The following is a 14,016-nucleotide window of genomic DNA, read 5'->3' on the forward strand; positions in this document are numbered from 1 at the left end:
ACATGCCAACACCTTTGTAAAGATCTGGCTGCTAAGGAGAAAAGCTCTGGTGTTTAAAAAAACCCACAAGGCCAACAATGGAAAGGTCCTCTGCCTTAATAATTCATCCAAAAATGTCATGATATTTGAGGCCACACCTGCACGAGCATGGATCAGTTGGAGTCTGGGATTGCCGCTCCTTGAAGCATTGATCCTCAACATCAGGCACCTGACCTCCAGCTGGAATATGTGGGTCACATCGAGATAGTGAAGCAAGGAAAAGCCCCCACAATACCAAACCCCTGCCTGTGCAAAGCCATGGGAATACAAATAATCTTGTGGAAAACTTCACCTTTCCATTTTACAAACGTCATGGAGCACCTAATTCTTTTTTTACATTTCTTACGTATACAGTTGCTCCTCAACGTACGATGCTTCGACTTACAATATTCCAACTTTACGATGGTGCAAAAGATACATACGCTCAGTACAAACCATACTTCTAATTTTGAATTTTGATCTTTTCCCGGGCTAATGTAAGTGTTCTGAGCACGCTTAATTTAAGCTAGGCTAGGCTATGATGTTGGGTAGGTTAGGTGGCTATGATGTTGGGTAGGTTAGGTGGCTATGATGATCGGTAGGTTAGGTGGCTATGATGTTGGGTAGGTTAGGTGGCTATGATGATCGGTAGGTTAGGTGGCTATGATGATCGGTAGGTTAGGTGGCTATGATGATCGGTAGGTTAGGTGGCTATGATGATCGGTAGGTTAGGTGGCTATGATGTTGGGTAGGTTAGGTGGCTATGATGTTCAGTAGGTTAGGTGGCTATGATGATCGGTAGGTTAGGTGGCTATGATGATCGGTAGGTTAGGTGGCTATGATGTTGGGTAGGTTAGGTGGCTATGGTGTTGGGTAGGTTAGGTGGCTATGATGTTGGGTAGGTTAGGTGGCTATGGTGTTGGGTAGGTTAGGTGGCTATGGTGTTGGGTAGGTTAGGTGGCTATGGTGTTGGGTAGGTTTGGTGTATTAAAGGCATTTTTGACTTACGATATTTCCGATTTACGATGGGTTTATCGTAACTCGAGGAGCATCTGTAGTTCTAAAGACAAACTAAGGTAATTCTGATCAGATAACCCTCAACACCGGTGCTCCACAAGGTTGTATTCTCTGCCCCCCTTCTTTACACCATGTACACCCATGACTGTGCAGCCAAGCACGAATACAACTCAATTTACAAATTCGCAGACGACACCACTGGCGAGATGGAATTTAGGAAGGAGACTGAGAACATCGTGACCTAGTGACCTAGTGCTGAGACAACAACCTTTCCTTCAACGTGAGCAAGATGAAGGAGATAGTGATTGACTTCAAGAAGTGAAATGGTACACACACCATACATTGACCGCACCGAAGTAGAGATGGTTGAAAACTTCAAATTGTTACGAGTAAATATCACCAGCAACTTGCCCAGGACCTGCCATTACTTCCTTATAAGGCTCAGGAGGTACAGCATGCCCACAACAAATCTCACCAACGTCTACACCATTGCACCATTGAAAACATCTATCAGATACATCACAGCTTGGTTCAGGAACAGCTCCATCCAAGACCGCAAGGAATTGCCAGCCCAGACCATCACGCAAACCAACCTCCCTTCCATTGACTCCATCACCACTTCACGCTGCCAGCAGCATAATTAAGGACCAGTCCCACCCTGGCCACTCCCTCTTCTCCCCTCTCCCATCGGGCAAGAGTTACAAGAAGTGTGAAAACGCACACCTCCAGATTCAGGGACAGTTTCTTCCTGGCTGTTTTCAGACAACTGAACCATCCTATCACCAACTAGAGAGTGGTCCTGACCTCCCATCTACCTCATTGGAGACCCTCGCACTATCTTGTATTGGACTTTACTGGACTTTATTTGCACTAAACGTTAATCCCTTTATCCTGTATTAGTACACAGTGGACGGCTTAATTATAATCGTGTAATGTCTTTTTGTTGATTGGACAGCAGGGATCAAAAAAGCTTTTCACTGTACACGTGACATGAAACTCAACTATCAACTGTGGCACAGCGGTAGAGTTGTTGCCTTACAGCGCTTGCAGCACCGGAGACCCGGGTTTGACCCGACTACGGGTGCTGTCTGTAAGGAGTTTGTACGTTCCCCCCGTGACCTGCGTGGGTTTTCTCCGAGATCTTCGGTTTCCTCCCACACTCCCAAGACATACAGGTTTGTAGGTTAATTGGCTTGGTAAACGTAAAAACTGTCCCTAGTGTGTGTAGGATAGTGTTAATGTGCGGGGATCGCTGGTCGGCGCGGACCCAGTGGGCCGAAAGGGCCTGTTTCCGCGCTGTATCTCTAAACTAAACTAAAAAACTAAACTATAGGTTTATTAACAGTGATTGATCTGACTGTAATAGCAATCATTTGTATTACTTAAACAGCAACTTTGAAAAGCATCTTAGTAATTTAGTATCTGTAGAAACGTCACCTACCCATGTTCTCCAGAGATGCTGCCTGACCCGCTGAGTTACTCCAGCACTCTGTGAAACGTCACCCATCCACGTTCTCCAGAGATGCTGCCTGACCCGCTGAGTTACTCCAGCACTCTGTGAAACGTCACCTATCCATGTTCTCCAGAGATGCTGCCTAACCCGCTGAGTTACTCCAGCACTCTGTGTCTTTTTTGTAAACCAGCATCTGCAGTTTTTTGTTTCTACATTTTAGTACTTGTTCTTTGCTACAGAGAAAGGAATGAAATTGGTACAATATAATTTATAGATAAATACATTAATGGAAAGAGATTGGTAAACTGGGTCAATTAAAGAAAATTAGATGAGTCAGTTGAACACTATGTGGATATGGCAGTGTGTTCAAATGGTATTTATATTCATTTTCATCATGAAGGAAGACAAGATATTAATGACATGAAAGAACTTTTTTAAGACATCAAGGTTCAGAGGTCAGGGTTTGGCATAATACGTGTTTCTTTATAACTGAAAGGGAAATTGATAAAATAATGTGAGTCGAGATAATGATATCTGTAGGACATAATGGTTCTGGATTACTGGAGTCATGCCAAGCAGAAATGAAATCAGCGTTTTAATACAAAGAGTACTGATTACCTAGAATGGTTGTTCCTAAGCAGCTAACAATTGACAGTCCTGTGATTAAGCTCTGTAGAGTTGTGTTAGATTAGGTTACCACTGGAGATGAGGAAACAAGGGTTAAAATGCACTATGTCAACTGCAGCAGCTCCAGCTAACAAAAGACAAATCATTTGACGGAGGGCCAGGGTGTGTAGGAAGGAACTGCAGATGCTGGTTTACAGTGAAGATAGACACAACATGCTGGAGTAACTCCGCGGGACAGGCAGCATCTCTGGAGAGGCAGAATGGGTGACGTTTTGGGTCGAGACCCTCCTTCAGACTGAGAGTCAGGGAAAAGGGAAACGAGATTCTCTAACTTCAAGTAACCCTTGCATCCCCTCTCACTTCATTCCCTCCCCCCCCCCCCCCCCCCCCCCCCTGATGTCCTGGTGAGTTTCATTGCCTATATAACTCGTTTTCACCTAGTCCACAGCCAACGATGGACCGTTTCCTTTATCATCATTCATTTTCCCAATATCTTTTATTTGTTTGTTCTATGTCGCCGTTTATTTCTCTCGTTTCCCTTTCCCCTGATTCTCAGTCTGAAGGGTCTCGACCTGAACGTCACCCATTCCTTCTCTCCAGAGATGCTGCCTGTCCCGCTGAGTTACTCCAGCTTTTTGCGTCTGTTGACAGTGACAAGCCAGTTCTGGTGGAGTTGAGCTGTAGACCAGACTATGCTCGGACAAAATGGTGGACAGGGTTCATTGGGCCACTCTCACTCCTACACTTCTCTTTACAGATGCTCCTCGACTTACGATATTCCGACTTTACGATGGTGCAAAAGCGATACAGTCAGTAGAAACCGTACTTGGAATTTTGAGTTTTGATCTTTTCCCCGGGCTTTTCCCGGCCAACCTGTCCGCTGCTCAGACTGGCAGTGTCTTACGCGGTACGATACTCTCTGGTGATGCTGGGCAGGAGCAGCGAGCCGCAGCTCCCAGTCAGCCATGATTGGGAGTTGCCACGTCTATGGTGTTGGGTAGGTTACGTGGCTATGATGATCGGTAGGTTAGGTGGCTATGATGATCGGTAGGTTAGGTGGCTATGATGATCGGTAGGTTAGGTGGCTATGATGATCGGTAGGTTAGGTGGCTATGATGATCGGTAGGTTAGGTGGCTATGATGATCGGTAGGTTAGGTGGCTATGATGTTGGTTGGGTAGGTTAGGTGGCTATGATGATCGGTAGGTTAGGTGGTTACGATGTTGGGTGGGTTAGGTGATAATGATGTTGGGTGGGTTAGGTGGATGATGTTGGGTAGGTTAGGTGGCTATGGTGTTGGGTAGGTTAGGTGGCTATGGTGTTGGGTAGGTTAGGTGGCTATGGTGTTGGGTAGGTTAGGTGGATGATGTTGGGTAAGTTAGGTGGCTATGGTGTTGGGTAGGTTAGGTGGCTATGGTGTTGGGTAGGTTTGGTGTATTAAGTGCATTTTCAACTTACGATATTTTCGATTTACGATGGGTTTATCAGAACGTAACCCCATCGTAAGTCGAGGAGCATCTGTACAGGAGACAAATGAACATTTAATAGTGCATACTCTTTAATTAAAGGAATCCCCTTATTATGATGACTTGGTCCAAACATATCATTCAAATGTACAAATGAGAGGGACTTGATGTGCTGCTAGCCCCGTACACTAGCACTATCCTACACACACTAGGCACAATCTACAATTTTTACCACAGCCAATTAACCTACAAACCCTTAAATCTTTGGAGTGTGGAAGGAAACTGGAGCACCTGGAGAAAACCCACGAGGTCACGGGGAGAACGTACAAATTCCACACAGACAGCACCCACAGTCATGATCGAAACTGGGTCTCTGGCGCTGTAAGGCAGCAGGTCTACCGCTGTGCCACTGTGCCGCCCCACATCTTTCTATATTTCTCTCCCATGTCTAACTAGTAAGTGAATTGTCCTACTTTCCCCGCCCAGGAGCATCAGGCAAAGAGTTAATGCAAGTACTGTATAACGGTCTGTTTACCCAAGAAACAATGACAGATGTCATATAGCAAAACTGGTCACTCCAGATTAGTTCCTTTTCTAAATGCAAACTATAGTTAGTGATTGATAAATTAAATATTTGGTTTGAGCAACAAACCTTGAATGAATAGACCACAAAGCTCTGGAGTAACAGCACGGTGGTGCAGCGGTAGAATTGCTGTATTACAGTGCTTACAGCGCCAGAGACCTGGTTTCGATCCTGGTGCTTGTCTGTACAGAGTTTGTACGTTCTCCCTGTGACCACGTGGGTTTTCTCCGAGAACTTCGGTTTCCTCCCACGCTCCAAAGACGTACAGGTTTGTAGGTTAATTGGCTTGGTTTAAATGTAAAAAATGTCTCTAGTATAGGATAGTGTTAATGTGCGGGGATCGCCAGTTAGTGTGGACTTGGTGGGTCGAAGGGCCTGTTTCCGCGCTGTATCTCTAAACTAAACTAAACTGACCCAGCAGGTCAGGCAGCATCTCTGGATAACATGGACAGGTGACTTTCAGGGTTGGGGCCCTCCTTCAACTGATTTAGGGGGTAGGGGGAAGGAAAGGTGGCAGAGAGGAGGGGCTGGGACAAAGCCTGGCAATACATTTTACCCCTCTGGGTAAACATAGCTGTCCTATCACACTGTTTATCGTCCCACCAGCGCTATCTCACCAGTGCCCTTGTAGTTAGAGTCATAGATAGTCATAGAGTGATACAGTGTGGAAACAGGCTCTTCAGCCCAACTCGCCCACACCGGCCAACAATGTCCCAGCTACACTAGTCCCACTTGCCTGCGTTTGGTCCGTAACCCACCCACCACCCTCTGTGTGAAAAAGTTACCCTATTAAATCTTTTCCCCTTCACCTTGAACCTATGTCCTCTGGTCCTCGATTCCCCTACTCTGGGTAAAAGACTCTACCTGATCTATTCCTCTCATGATTTTGTACACCTCTATAAGATCTCCCCTCATCCTCCTGCGCTCCAAATGGAGAACAAGTGCCTGTCCTCCATTGCTCATTACAAGATGGTGGGTCCTGAATCCTGGCCATCCGTGGCCAGAGTTTCCCTTGAAGGCCAGGTGTGTGTTGCCACCAGCCATGCAGCATTCATTACGGGCTGGGAACAGTAAGGCAGGTGGAAAATGGGAACTAGACTGATGCACAAGGTAATGAACTGATTGTGTATGTTTTCCACTCTGACTGAAAGTACAATGCAAAGATGTGTCCTCAAATGATCAGGAGGAGGGAACAAGAGTTTTGGTCATTCACAGATACATTCGGCCCGTCCACCCAGCACTGCCATTCAATATGATCATCGATGATCATCCAAAATCAGTACCCCATTCCTTTCTCCCCATATTCCTTGATTCTGTTAGCCCTAAGAGCTAAATCTAACTCTCCACATCCAGTGAATTGGCCTCCACTGCCTTCTGTGGCAGAGAATTCCAGAGAAGTCAGGGTTGAACCCAGGTCTGTGACCTATTGAGGCAGCAGCTCCACACATTTGTCTTGGATGGTTGAGCTTAACTTTGGAGTTGTTTTCAATGGGAGTGACTTTGTTGAGAATGTTGAGAGCTCCATGGCAAAGCTCAAACTTAACCGTGTACAGGAACAACTTACTGCAGTTGTGTGCACTGAATGCTGGACTATTAATCACAGTACATCTGGATTCAATGCACAAGCATTTATTAATTAAATAAAATGCTGATCGTCACCTACAATTGCAGAAGCAGCCATGTTCTTCAACACTGAGGGAGGAGGTTGAGGATTCCCAAAGTATCCATTCCCCATAAGCAGAATGCACATGTAACAATACACAAGACAACGCATTGCAAAGTCATTTGTACTCGATCAATTTTATTTAAATTAAACTTTCATTTTACAATTTGCAAATTGAATCACTTTACAGAAAGTCTTCATTTAGGTCACTTCCGTCAGAAATATTGGGAAGATATCCAGATTTTAAAGAAAAATCACATTTTAATATTAGCAGAATAGATTTTAACAGAAAAAATATATACTCTCAAAAAATATATCTACATAATCTGTTCCCACAGGTTTTCACTGTTCAGAGAGTCTCCAATTGGATTTCCCTGAATGAAATGCTCCATTTACAATTAGGATGTAGATGCTGCTTTACACTGAAGATAGACACCAAATGCTGGAGTAACTCAGCGGGTCAGGCAGCATCTCTGGATGGAAGGAAAGGGTGATGTTTCGCGTCGAGGCTTTCTTCAGACGTCTGAAGAAGGGTCTCGACTCAAAACGTCACCCATTCCTTCTATCCAGAGATGCTGCCTGACCCGCTGAGTTACTCCAGCATTTTGTGTCCAGCTCCATTTACGAGGCTGGCTGAGATTTACAACATGTCCATATCCATATCAAGATCAAGCATCCATTCAGAGAAATCTAAGTTAAAAACAACTCTTTATCACCCCTAAAAATCAGACAAATAAACCATAATATCATAAACAGGCATGATTAACATCTTCCCGATTAGTCAAAGAATAATTATCAAGAAAACAAATTTATATTCTCAAAGATTTTTACTATTATATCCTTATTGGCAAACAGAAATCATGGTATTTTAATTGGTCTGCTAATGTATTGAAATCTTGGGTTTTGTACTTTATTATAAGCAGCAGCCATTTTACACAATTAATTCTTGGTGGTTACATAAATGAATCATTGGGAGAGATGTTAGGAAAATAATTTGCTTGAGGAGAGTGAGATGTATAATAAACACCATTAAAATCAAAGTTAAGCTAATTTGTCAACTGAGATGTAGACACAAGCAACTGCACATACTGATTTACCAAAAAAAACACAAAGTGCTGGAGTAACTCAATGATTGTCAATCATTGAAGCTCCCCTTCCCACACTGACCTTTCTGTCCTGGGCCTCCTCCATTGTCAGAGTGAAGCCGCACACAAACTGGAGGAACAGCACCTCACATTCCACTTGGGTAGCCTACAACCCAATGATATGAACATTGCATTCTCCAATTGCAGGTGACTAACCTACAAACACCTGTCCCCCTTCCCCCCTCTCTTTCCTGTGCCCCATCTGTACACTTAATCAATTATCCCTTTCCCCTTCTCCCCCTGGAAGAAAATAATCTGTTTGAGGAAATTGAGATGCATAAATGCCATTAAATCAAAGCTGAGCTGATTTGTGGACTATAGATGTAGACTCCTTCTACCTATATTCCTTCCTCTAGCTTCACATTTCATACTTCTTCTATCATTAGCTCACTCTTTGTCCTTTCGTCTCTGGCCTTTGCCCAACCATCTGTTAATCAAAACTGCCCCTCACCTGTATCCACCTATCACTCACCAAACTTTGTCCCACCCCCCAACACCTCTCTTCCAGCTTTCTCACCCATGCTATAATCAGTCTGAAGAAGGGCCCCGACTAGAATCATCAGCTATCCAGAGATGCTACCTGACCTGTCGAGTAACTCCAGCATTTTGTGCGTTTTGTTCTAATCCTATATTCCTTTGAGTTATATTATACAAAGAAATGCATGTATTAGTACAGTGTCCTTCATAGTCTCAGAATCCGGAGTGCCTTACACACAACAAAGTAAAACCGGTTCATGAAACTCCCAAGATTAGGTCATTCAAGCTAGCAGCACCTCTCCAAGGGCTATATAATTAAGGTAGAAAATTGCTTGTGCAATTAAGCTGTTCTCAGATTCAATACATCTCAAATTCCAACACAGCCATTGATGTAATTTAAGTCTAGTCATTGTGCAATGGATTACTAATAGAAACAAACAAAATATATCCAAACATGCTGAAGCATTATCATTCAGATTGTACCTGTCAAAGGTTCAGCTACTAATATTGTTATAATAGAAAGTACTTCATCGCAGATAGACCCAAGTAGGTCAATTTAAAATATTTTGATTTACAAACTTCATGTACTTGTATATTCGGGCAGAATCAAATGCTTCTAAAAAACCATTGTCACAATCTTTGTCTCCATTAGTCAGTGACATAAATCAATTACTCATTTTAAACAATGATTTAGTCAAACCAGTCCCCACGACTGCAGTATGGTCCAAGAAAGATTCATCAGAAGAAATCCCATTGACTGTTGCTGGTGAAAAGTGCGGTGTTATAGGGGAAGATAGACACAAAATGCTGGAGTAACTCAGTGGGACAGGCAGCATCTCTGGAGTGAAGGAATGGGTGACGTTTCGGTCAAGACCCTTCTTCAGGGACTATAGGTAAAGCTGATCGCATGCTTTGTGACAACTCTTCAATGTTCCAATTTTTGAATTCCATCAGATTTCTTTTCCTAAACTTATTGGTCATCTGAAAACCTAGAAATGGGGCAGAGGAAGGTAATCTCATTTTTTTTTCATGAGCAGGTACAGATAAAATTAATATTGGTTTATTATTGTTACAGATTATTGTTACTGGATACAGTGAAAATGAAAATGTTTGTTTTGCGTGCTATCCAGGACAATCGTACCGTACTAGGGTACGTATGATGTTGCAGAAAATAAATAGTGCAGAATATAGTGTTACAGTACAGAGAAAATGCAGATTACAAAAGTGCCAGAGCCACATGAGGTAGATTGGAAAATTGGGAATTTGAGAGTCTCGAGTGAGGAAGAAGCTATTCTTGGATCTTGAATAGGTTTTGGCCTCCAGGTAGTAGAGTATATCACCTGGTTTAATGACAACAAGCATGCCTTTGTAAATTTCTTGCCCGTCACAGCAGATAGAGATCGTCATTTGTGTTAATGAGATGAGTATATATTTTTTATTGCCAGTGGGGGCATAGTGATCTTCAACAGGAAGATCACTATCAGATGCACTGTGTACCATGCCATAACTAATAAGGCAGCTTTATCTTTCACATAGAGGTGCAAGTTATTTGAACTGCCGTCAAATTGCACAAGGGTTTCTCATGAAAGTGTGAGAAAATGCAGCAAATGCCTGAAGCCTGATGTTAACCCTTCGCTGTGTCGTATAGTGTACTCATCCACGTTACAGCGACCGACAGAACAGCGTAAACTCCACACTGATGTATTTCATGAAAGACAAGTTACGTGACTTTATAAACTTGGTGGTTTTGTGCAAGAAGAAGGACAAGGTTTAAACGTTGCAGCTATAATGTTGTGACTCCCGTCTCTGCTCCCATAACATTTGAATCAGTCCGCATGGTTGCCTGAGCTGAAAAATGTAGTTTTGCTATCTAACAGTGTCTATGATGTCAAGGGGCTTTAGTGCACACTAGCGCTGTTGTGCAAATGGAGCCTCACCTCACAGCCAACAAAGCCTCTCCACCAAGACTCTCGTTCCGTTGCATTTCAGAGTCTTTTCACACCTTAACACAATGCCAATATGAAGCCAACTTCTTCCCCCCCCCCCCCCCACGAAAAAAAAGTGGATCTATACTATTTTTAGTGGTTAAATACATTCCTGGGGCAGCAAATAGAATCAGAAGTATTTCGAATTGTGCTAACATTTGTGGTCGTTTTGGGTCCTAATTGAATGTCATCCTTTTGTGTCATTGTCTAGCAGGCCATTTGACTTTAATATTAAAGAACTGTCGGTGCGAATAAATATTATGAATCTAAAGATTGACTTTATCCTCATCCTATGCACTGATGAAGCTAATGTCTACTTATTTGCTTTTCCTTCTGATGCCAGGAACCACAGGATGTCCATCTGCACTCCCACTCCTCTCAGTTCTCTTTCACGAGCTTGCACTCCCTTTTAATCCTGGTGTAGGGGCCAATGCTGTCATCAAACACAAAGTCCCAGAGCACACGCACCCACGAAGTGTGCTGGGGAAGGTGATCGTAGTACTCGGGGGCAATCTCCTTCACCTGCAACAGAACAAAAAAGGATCCGTTAAAACAAAAGGAAAAATTCAAGATGGAAATTTAATTTCAATGTTAGTACTTATCTCGGGTTTTTTTCGTTTAGAGATACAGCGCGGAAACAGGCCCCTCGGCCCACCGGGTCCGCGCCGCCCAGCGATCCCCGCACATTAACACTATCCTACACACACTAAGGACAATTTTTACATTTACACCAAACCAATTAGCCAATAGCCACACGTCTTTGGAGTGTGGAAGGAAACCGAGGATCTCGGTGAAAAACCCATGCAGTCACGGGGAGAACGTACAAACTCCGTACAGACAGCACCCGTAGTCGGGATGGAACCCGGGTCTCCGGCGCTGTAAGGCAGCATCTCTATCGCTGCGCCACCGCACCACCTTTTGCTGGTATTTGATTGGTGACAGTATAAACAGATAAGTAATCTCTCTTACATTGTGCTGGAATCATTTAAAGATATTGCAACAAATGATAAAACATCCAAAATTAAAGGATTTATTCCACTGTCGGTAATCAATGAGCATGAAATCTGAAGAAGGGTCTTGACCCAAAACGTCACCCATTCCTTCTCTCCAGAGATATTGTCTGCCCATTGAGTTACTCCAGCTTTTGTGTTTATCTTCGGTTTAAACCAACATCTGCAGTTCCTTCCTACACAGCATGAATTATTCATTAGTAATGAGTGCCCTCCACAGCCATTCAGAAAAGGCACTTGTCCCTCAACATGAACAAACAGGCTGATGAGGGTTTGTCAGCACTGGGCCTGTACTCGCTGGAGTTTAGAAGAATGAGAGGGGGACCTCATTGAAACTCACCGAACAGTTAAAGCCTGGATAGAGTGGATGTGGAGAGGATGTTTCCACTAGTGGGAGAGTCTAGGACTAGAGGTCACAGCCTCAGAATTAAAGGACGTTCCTTTAGGAAGCAGAAGAGGAGGAATTTCTTTAGTCAGACGTGGTGAATCTGTGGAATTCTTTTCCACAGAAGGCTGTGGAGTCGATGTCAATGGATATTTTTAAGGCAGAGATACTACAGATAGATTCTTAATTAGTACAGGTGTCAGGGGTTATGGGAAGAAAGCAGCAGAATGGGGTTAGGAGGGGGAGATGGATCAGTCATGATTGAATGGCGGAGTAGACAGTGGGCCGAATGGCCTCATTCTGCCCGTATCACATGACCTTATGGCCTGTTTGACAATCTAATGAATAGAATTCCCAAAATACAGAAAGCAGCATCTTCTTCCCATAAATAATATGTTCACTGGCAAAAAATAGCAATTACAGGCAGAAAAACAATGAGCAGAAAATTTACTACAAAAATATTCAAATACTTTCTGTCCCACGATGATTTTTAAAGCATCCATTACAGAGATATACAGCACGGAAACATGTCCTTTGGCCCAACTTGTCCATTCTGACCATAATGCCCCTTCGACACTAGTCCTACCTTCCTCAGTTTGCCCCATAGTCCTCAAAATGTTACCAAGGCACAAAAAACTGAAGTCACTCAGTGTGTCCCACTCTCTGGAGAAAATGGGTGACATTTTGGGTCGAGACCCTTCTTCAGACAAGTTAGGGAAAAAGGAAACGAGAGACATGTTACCCATCTTATCCATTTGTTTATAAATTGTTCTGCAATTAGTTGCTTAGACTACTAAAGTTGCTGTTTTGTTCTATTGGATGTGCAATTAAAAATGGGTTGTGAGCAAGCACTTGTCTTTGTTGGTGGGAGAGCAGGAGAGAGTCCACAGCTTCAAACTCCTGGGTGTGCACATCTCTGACAATCTATCCTGCAACCATCACATGGATGCAATTACAATGAAAGATCACCAGTGCCTCTACTACCCCCGATGTTTGAGGAGATTCAGCAGGCCGCCAAATACTCTACGGACATGTGGTGGAGGACATGCAGACTGGTCGCATCATGGCCTGGTTCAGTAACCTGGATGCTCAAGATCAAAGGAGGCTGCAGAAAGTGGGGGAGACCGCCCGGTCCATCATAGGGACAGATCTCCCCACCATTTTTAATTTTTTTTAAACAAAAAGTAATTTATTCAATTATTTTCAATAATATGTACAGTACAAAAAAAATCAAAACAAACCCCACCACCTTAATACAAGTCAAACAAATATTCTTCAATAATAAATATACTGTTATACAACTATGTCATCTATATACTAAAACTCTCGTTTGTTTGTTTGTGATTGAACTACAGCCAAAACGGTACACGATAGCACGACAATTTTAGGCCCACCTTACTCACCGTCGTCCCTTTAATGGTAAAGCAAGTCGTTTTATTGAAATCGGTGTTAAATTTTTTAAGTTATTCACATTTTAAAGTTTAAATCTATCTCCTAGGGAGGGAAGAGGGAGGGAGGGGAGGAGGGGGAGAGGGAGGTGGGGGGAGGGAGGGGGAGGAGGGTGGATAAGGGGGGTTGGGGGGATGGAGAGGGGGAGGGGGAAGTGGGGAGGGGGAGGGAGAGAGGGAAGAGAGGGTGCTGCACCAATGCAGGAGAGGTTTGGGCCCAACGGCTCCACTTGGTCTAGTCATCCTTATTAAGGATGCATTCCACTCTCCGCGGTGCCCAGCGGTCCCGGAAATCCCCACCATTGAAGTGATCTACTGAAACCATTACAACAAGAGGAGAGCCAATGTCAAAGGCCAGCACCACCTTGGCAATGCTCTCATCTCGTTGCTACCATCACGAAGGTGGGACAGGAGTCTGAGGACCATAACCTCCGGTTCCCCTCACCCATCAGGTTCCTGAAGCCCCATACTGCACAATCACTGCCCTATCTGGCGAGGCACGGTGGCACAGCAGTACAGTTGCCGCCCGACAGCTCCAGAGACCCAGGTTCGATTCTGGTTACGGGCGATTGTCTATATGGCGTTTGTACGTTCACCTCGTGCCCAAGTGGGTTTTATTCGTGAATTTCGGTTTCCGTCCACACTCCAAAGACGTACAGGTTTGTAGGTTAATTGGCTTGGTATAAATGTAAAAAATTGTCCCTAGTGTAGGATAGTGTTAGTGTGCGGGGATCGTTGGT

At 43.8% G+C, this 14,016-nt stretch overlaps 1 protein-coding gene across 1 annotated transcript in view; it reads right to left on the minus strand.

Annotated features, from left to right (window-relative positions):
* Window positions 1-8,161: 8,161 nt before the first annotated feature.
* The window catches only part of degs2 (delta(4)-desaturase, sphingolipid 2), a 46,136-nt gene continuing 40,281 nt past the window's right edge, over window positions 8,162-14,016 (minus strand). Inside the window, exon 3 of the mRNA XM_078406034.1 lies at window positions 8,162-10,955. Within this exon, the coding sequence (XP_078262160.1) occupies window positions 10,812-10,955 (144 nt within the window). The 3' untranslated portion in view covers window positions 8,162-10,811. The remainder of the gene's footprint in view (window positions 10,956-14,016) is intronic.

Source organism: Rhinoraja longicauda, chromosome 10 (assembly GCF_053455715.1).
Source record: "Rhinoraja longicauda isolate Sanriku21f chromosome 10, sRhiLon1.1, whole genome shotgun sequence".
Taxonomy (NCBI): domain Eukaryota; kingdom Metazoa; phylum Chordata; class Chondrichthyes; order Rajiformes; family Arhynchobatidae; genus Rhinoraja; species Rhinoraja longicauda.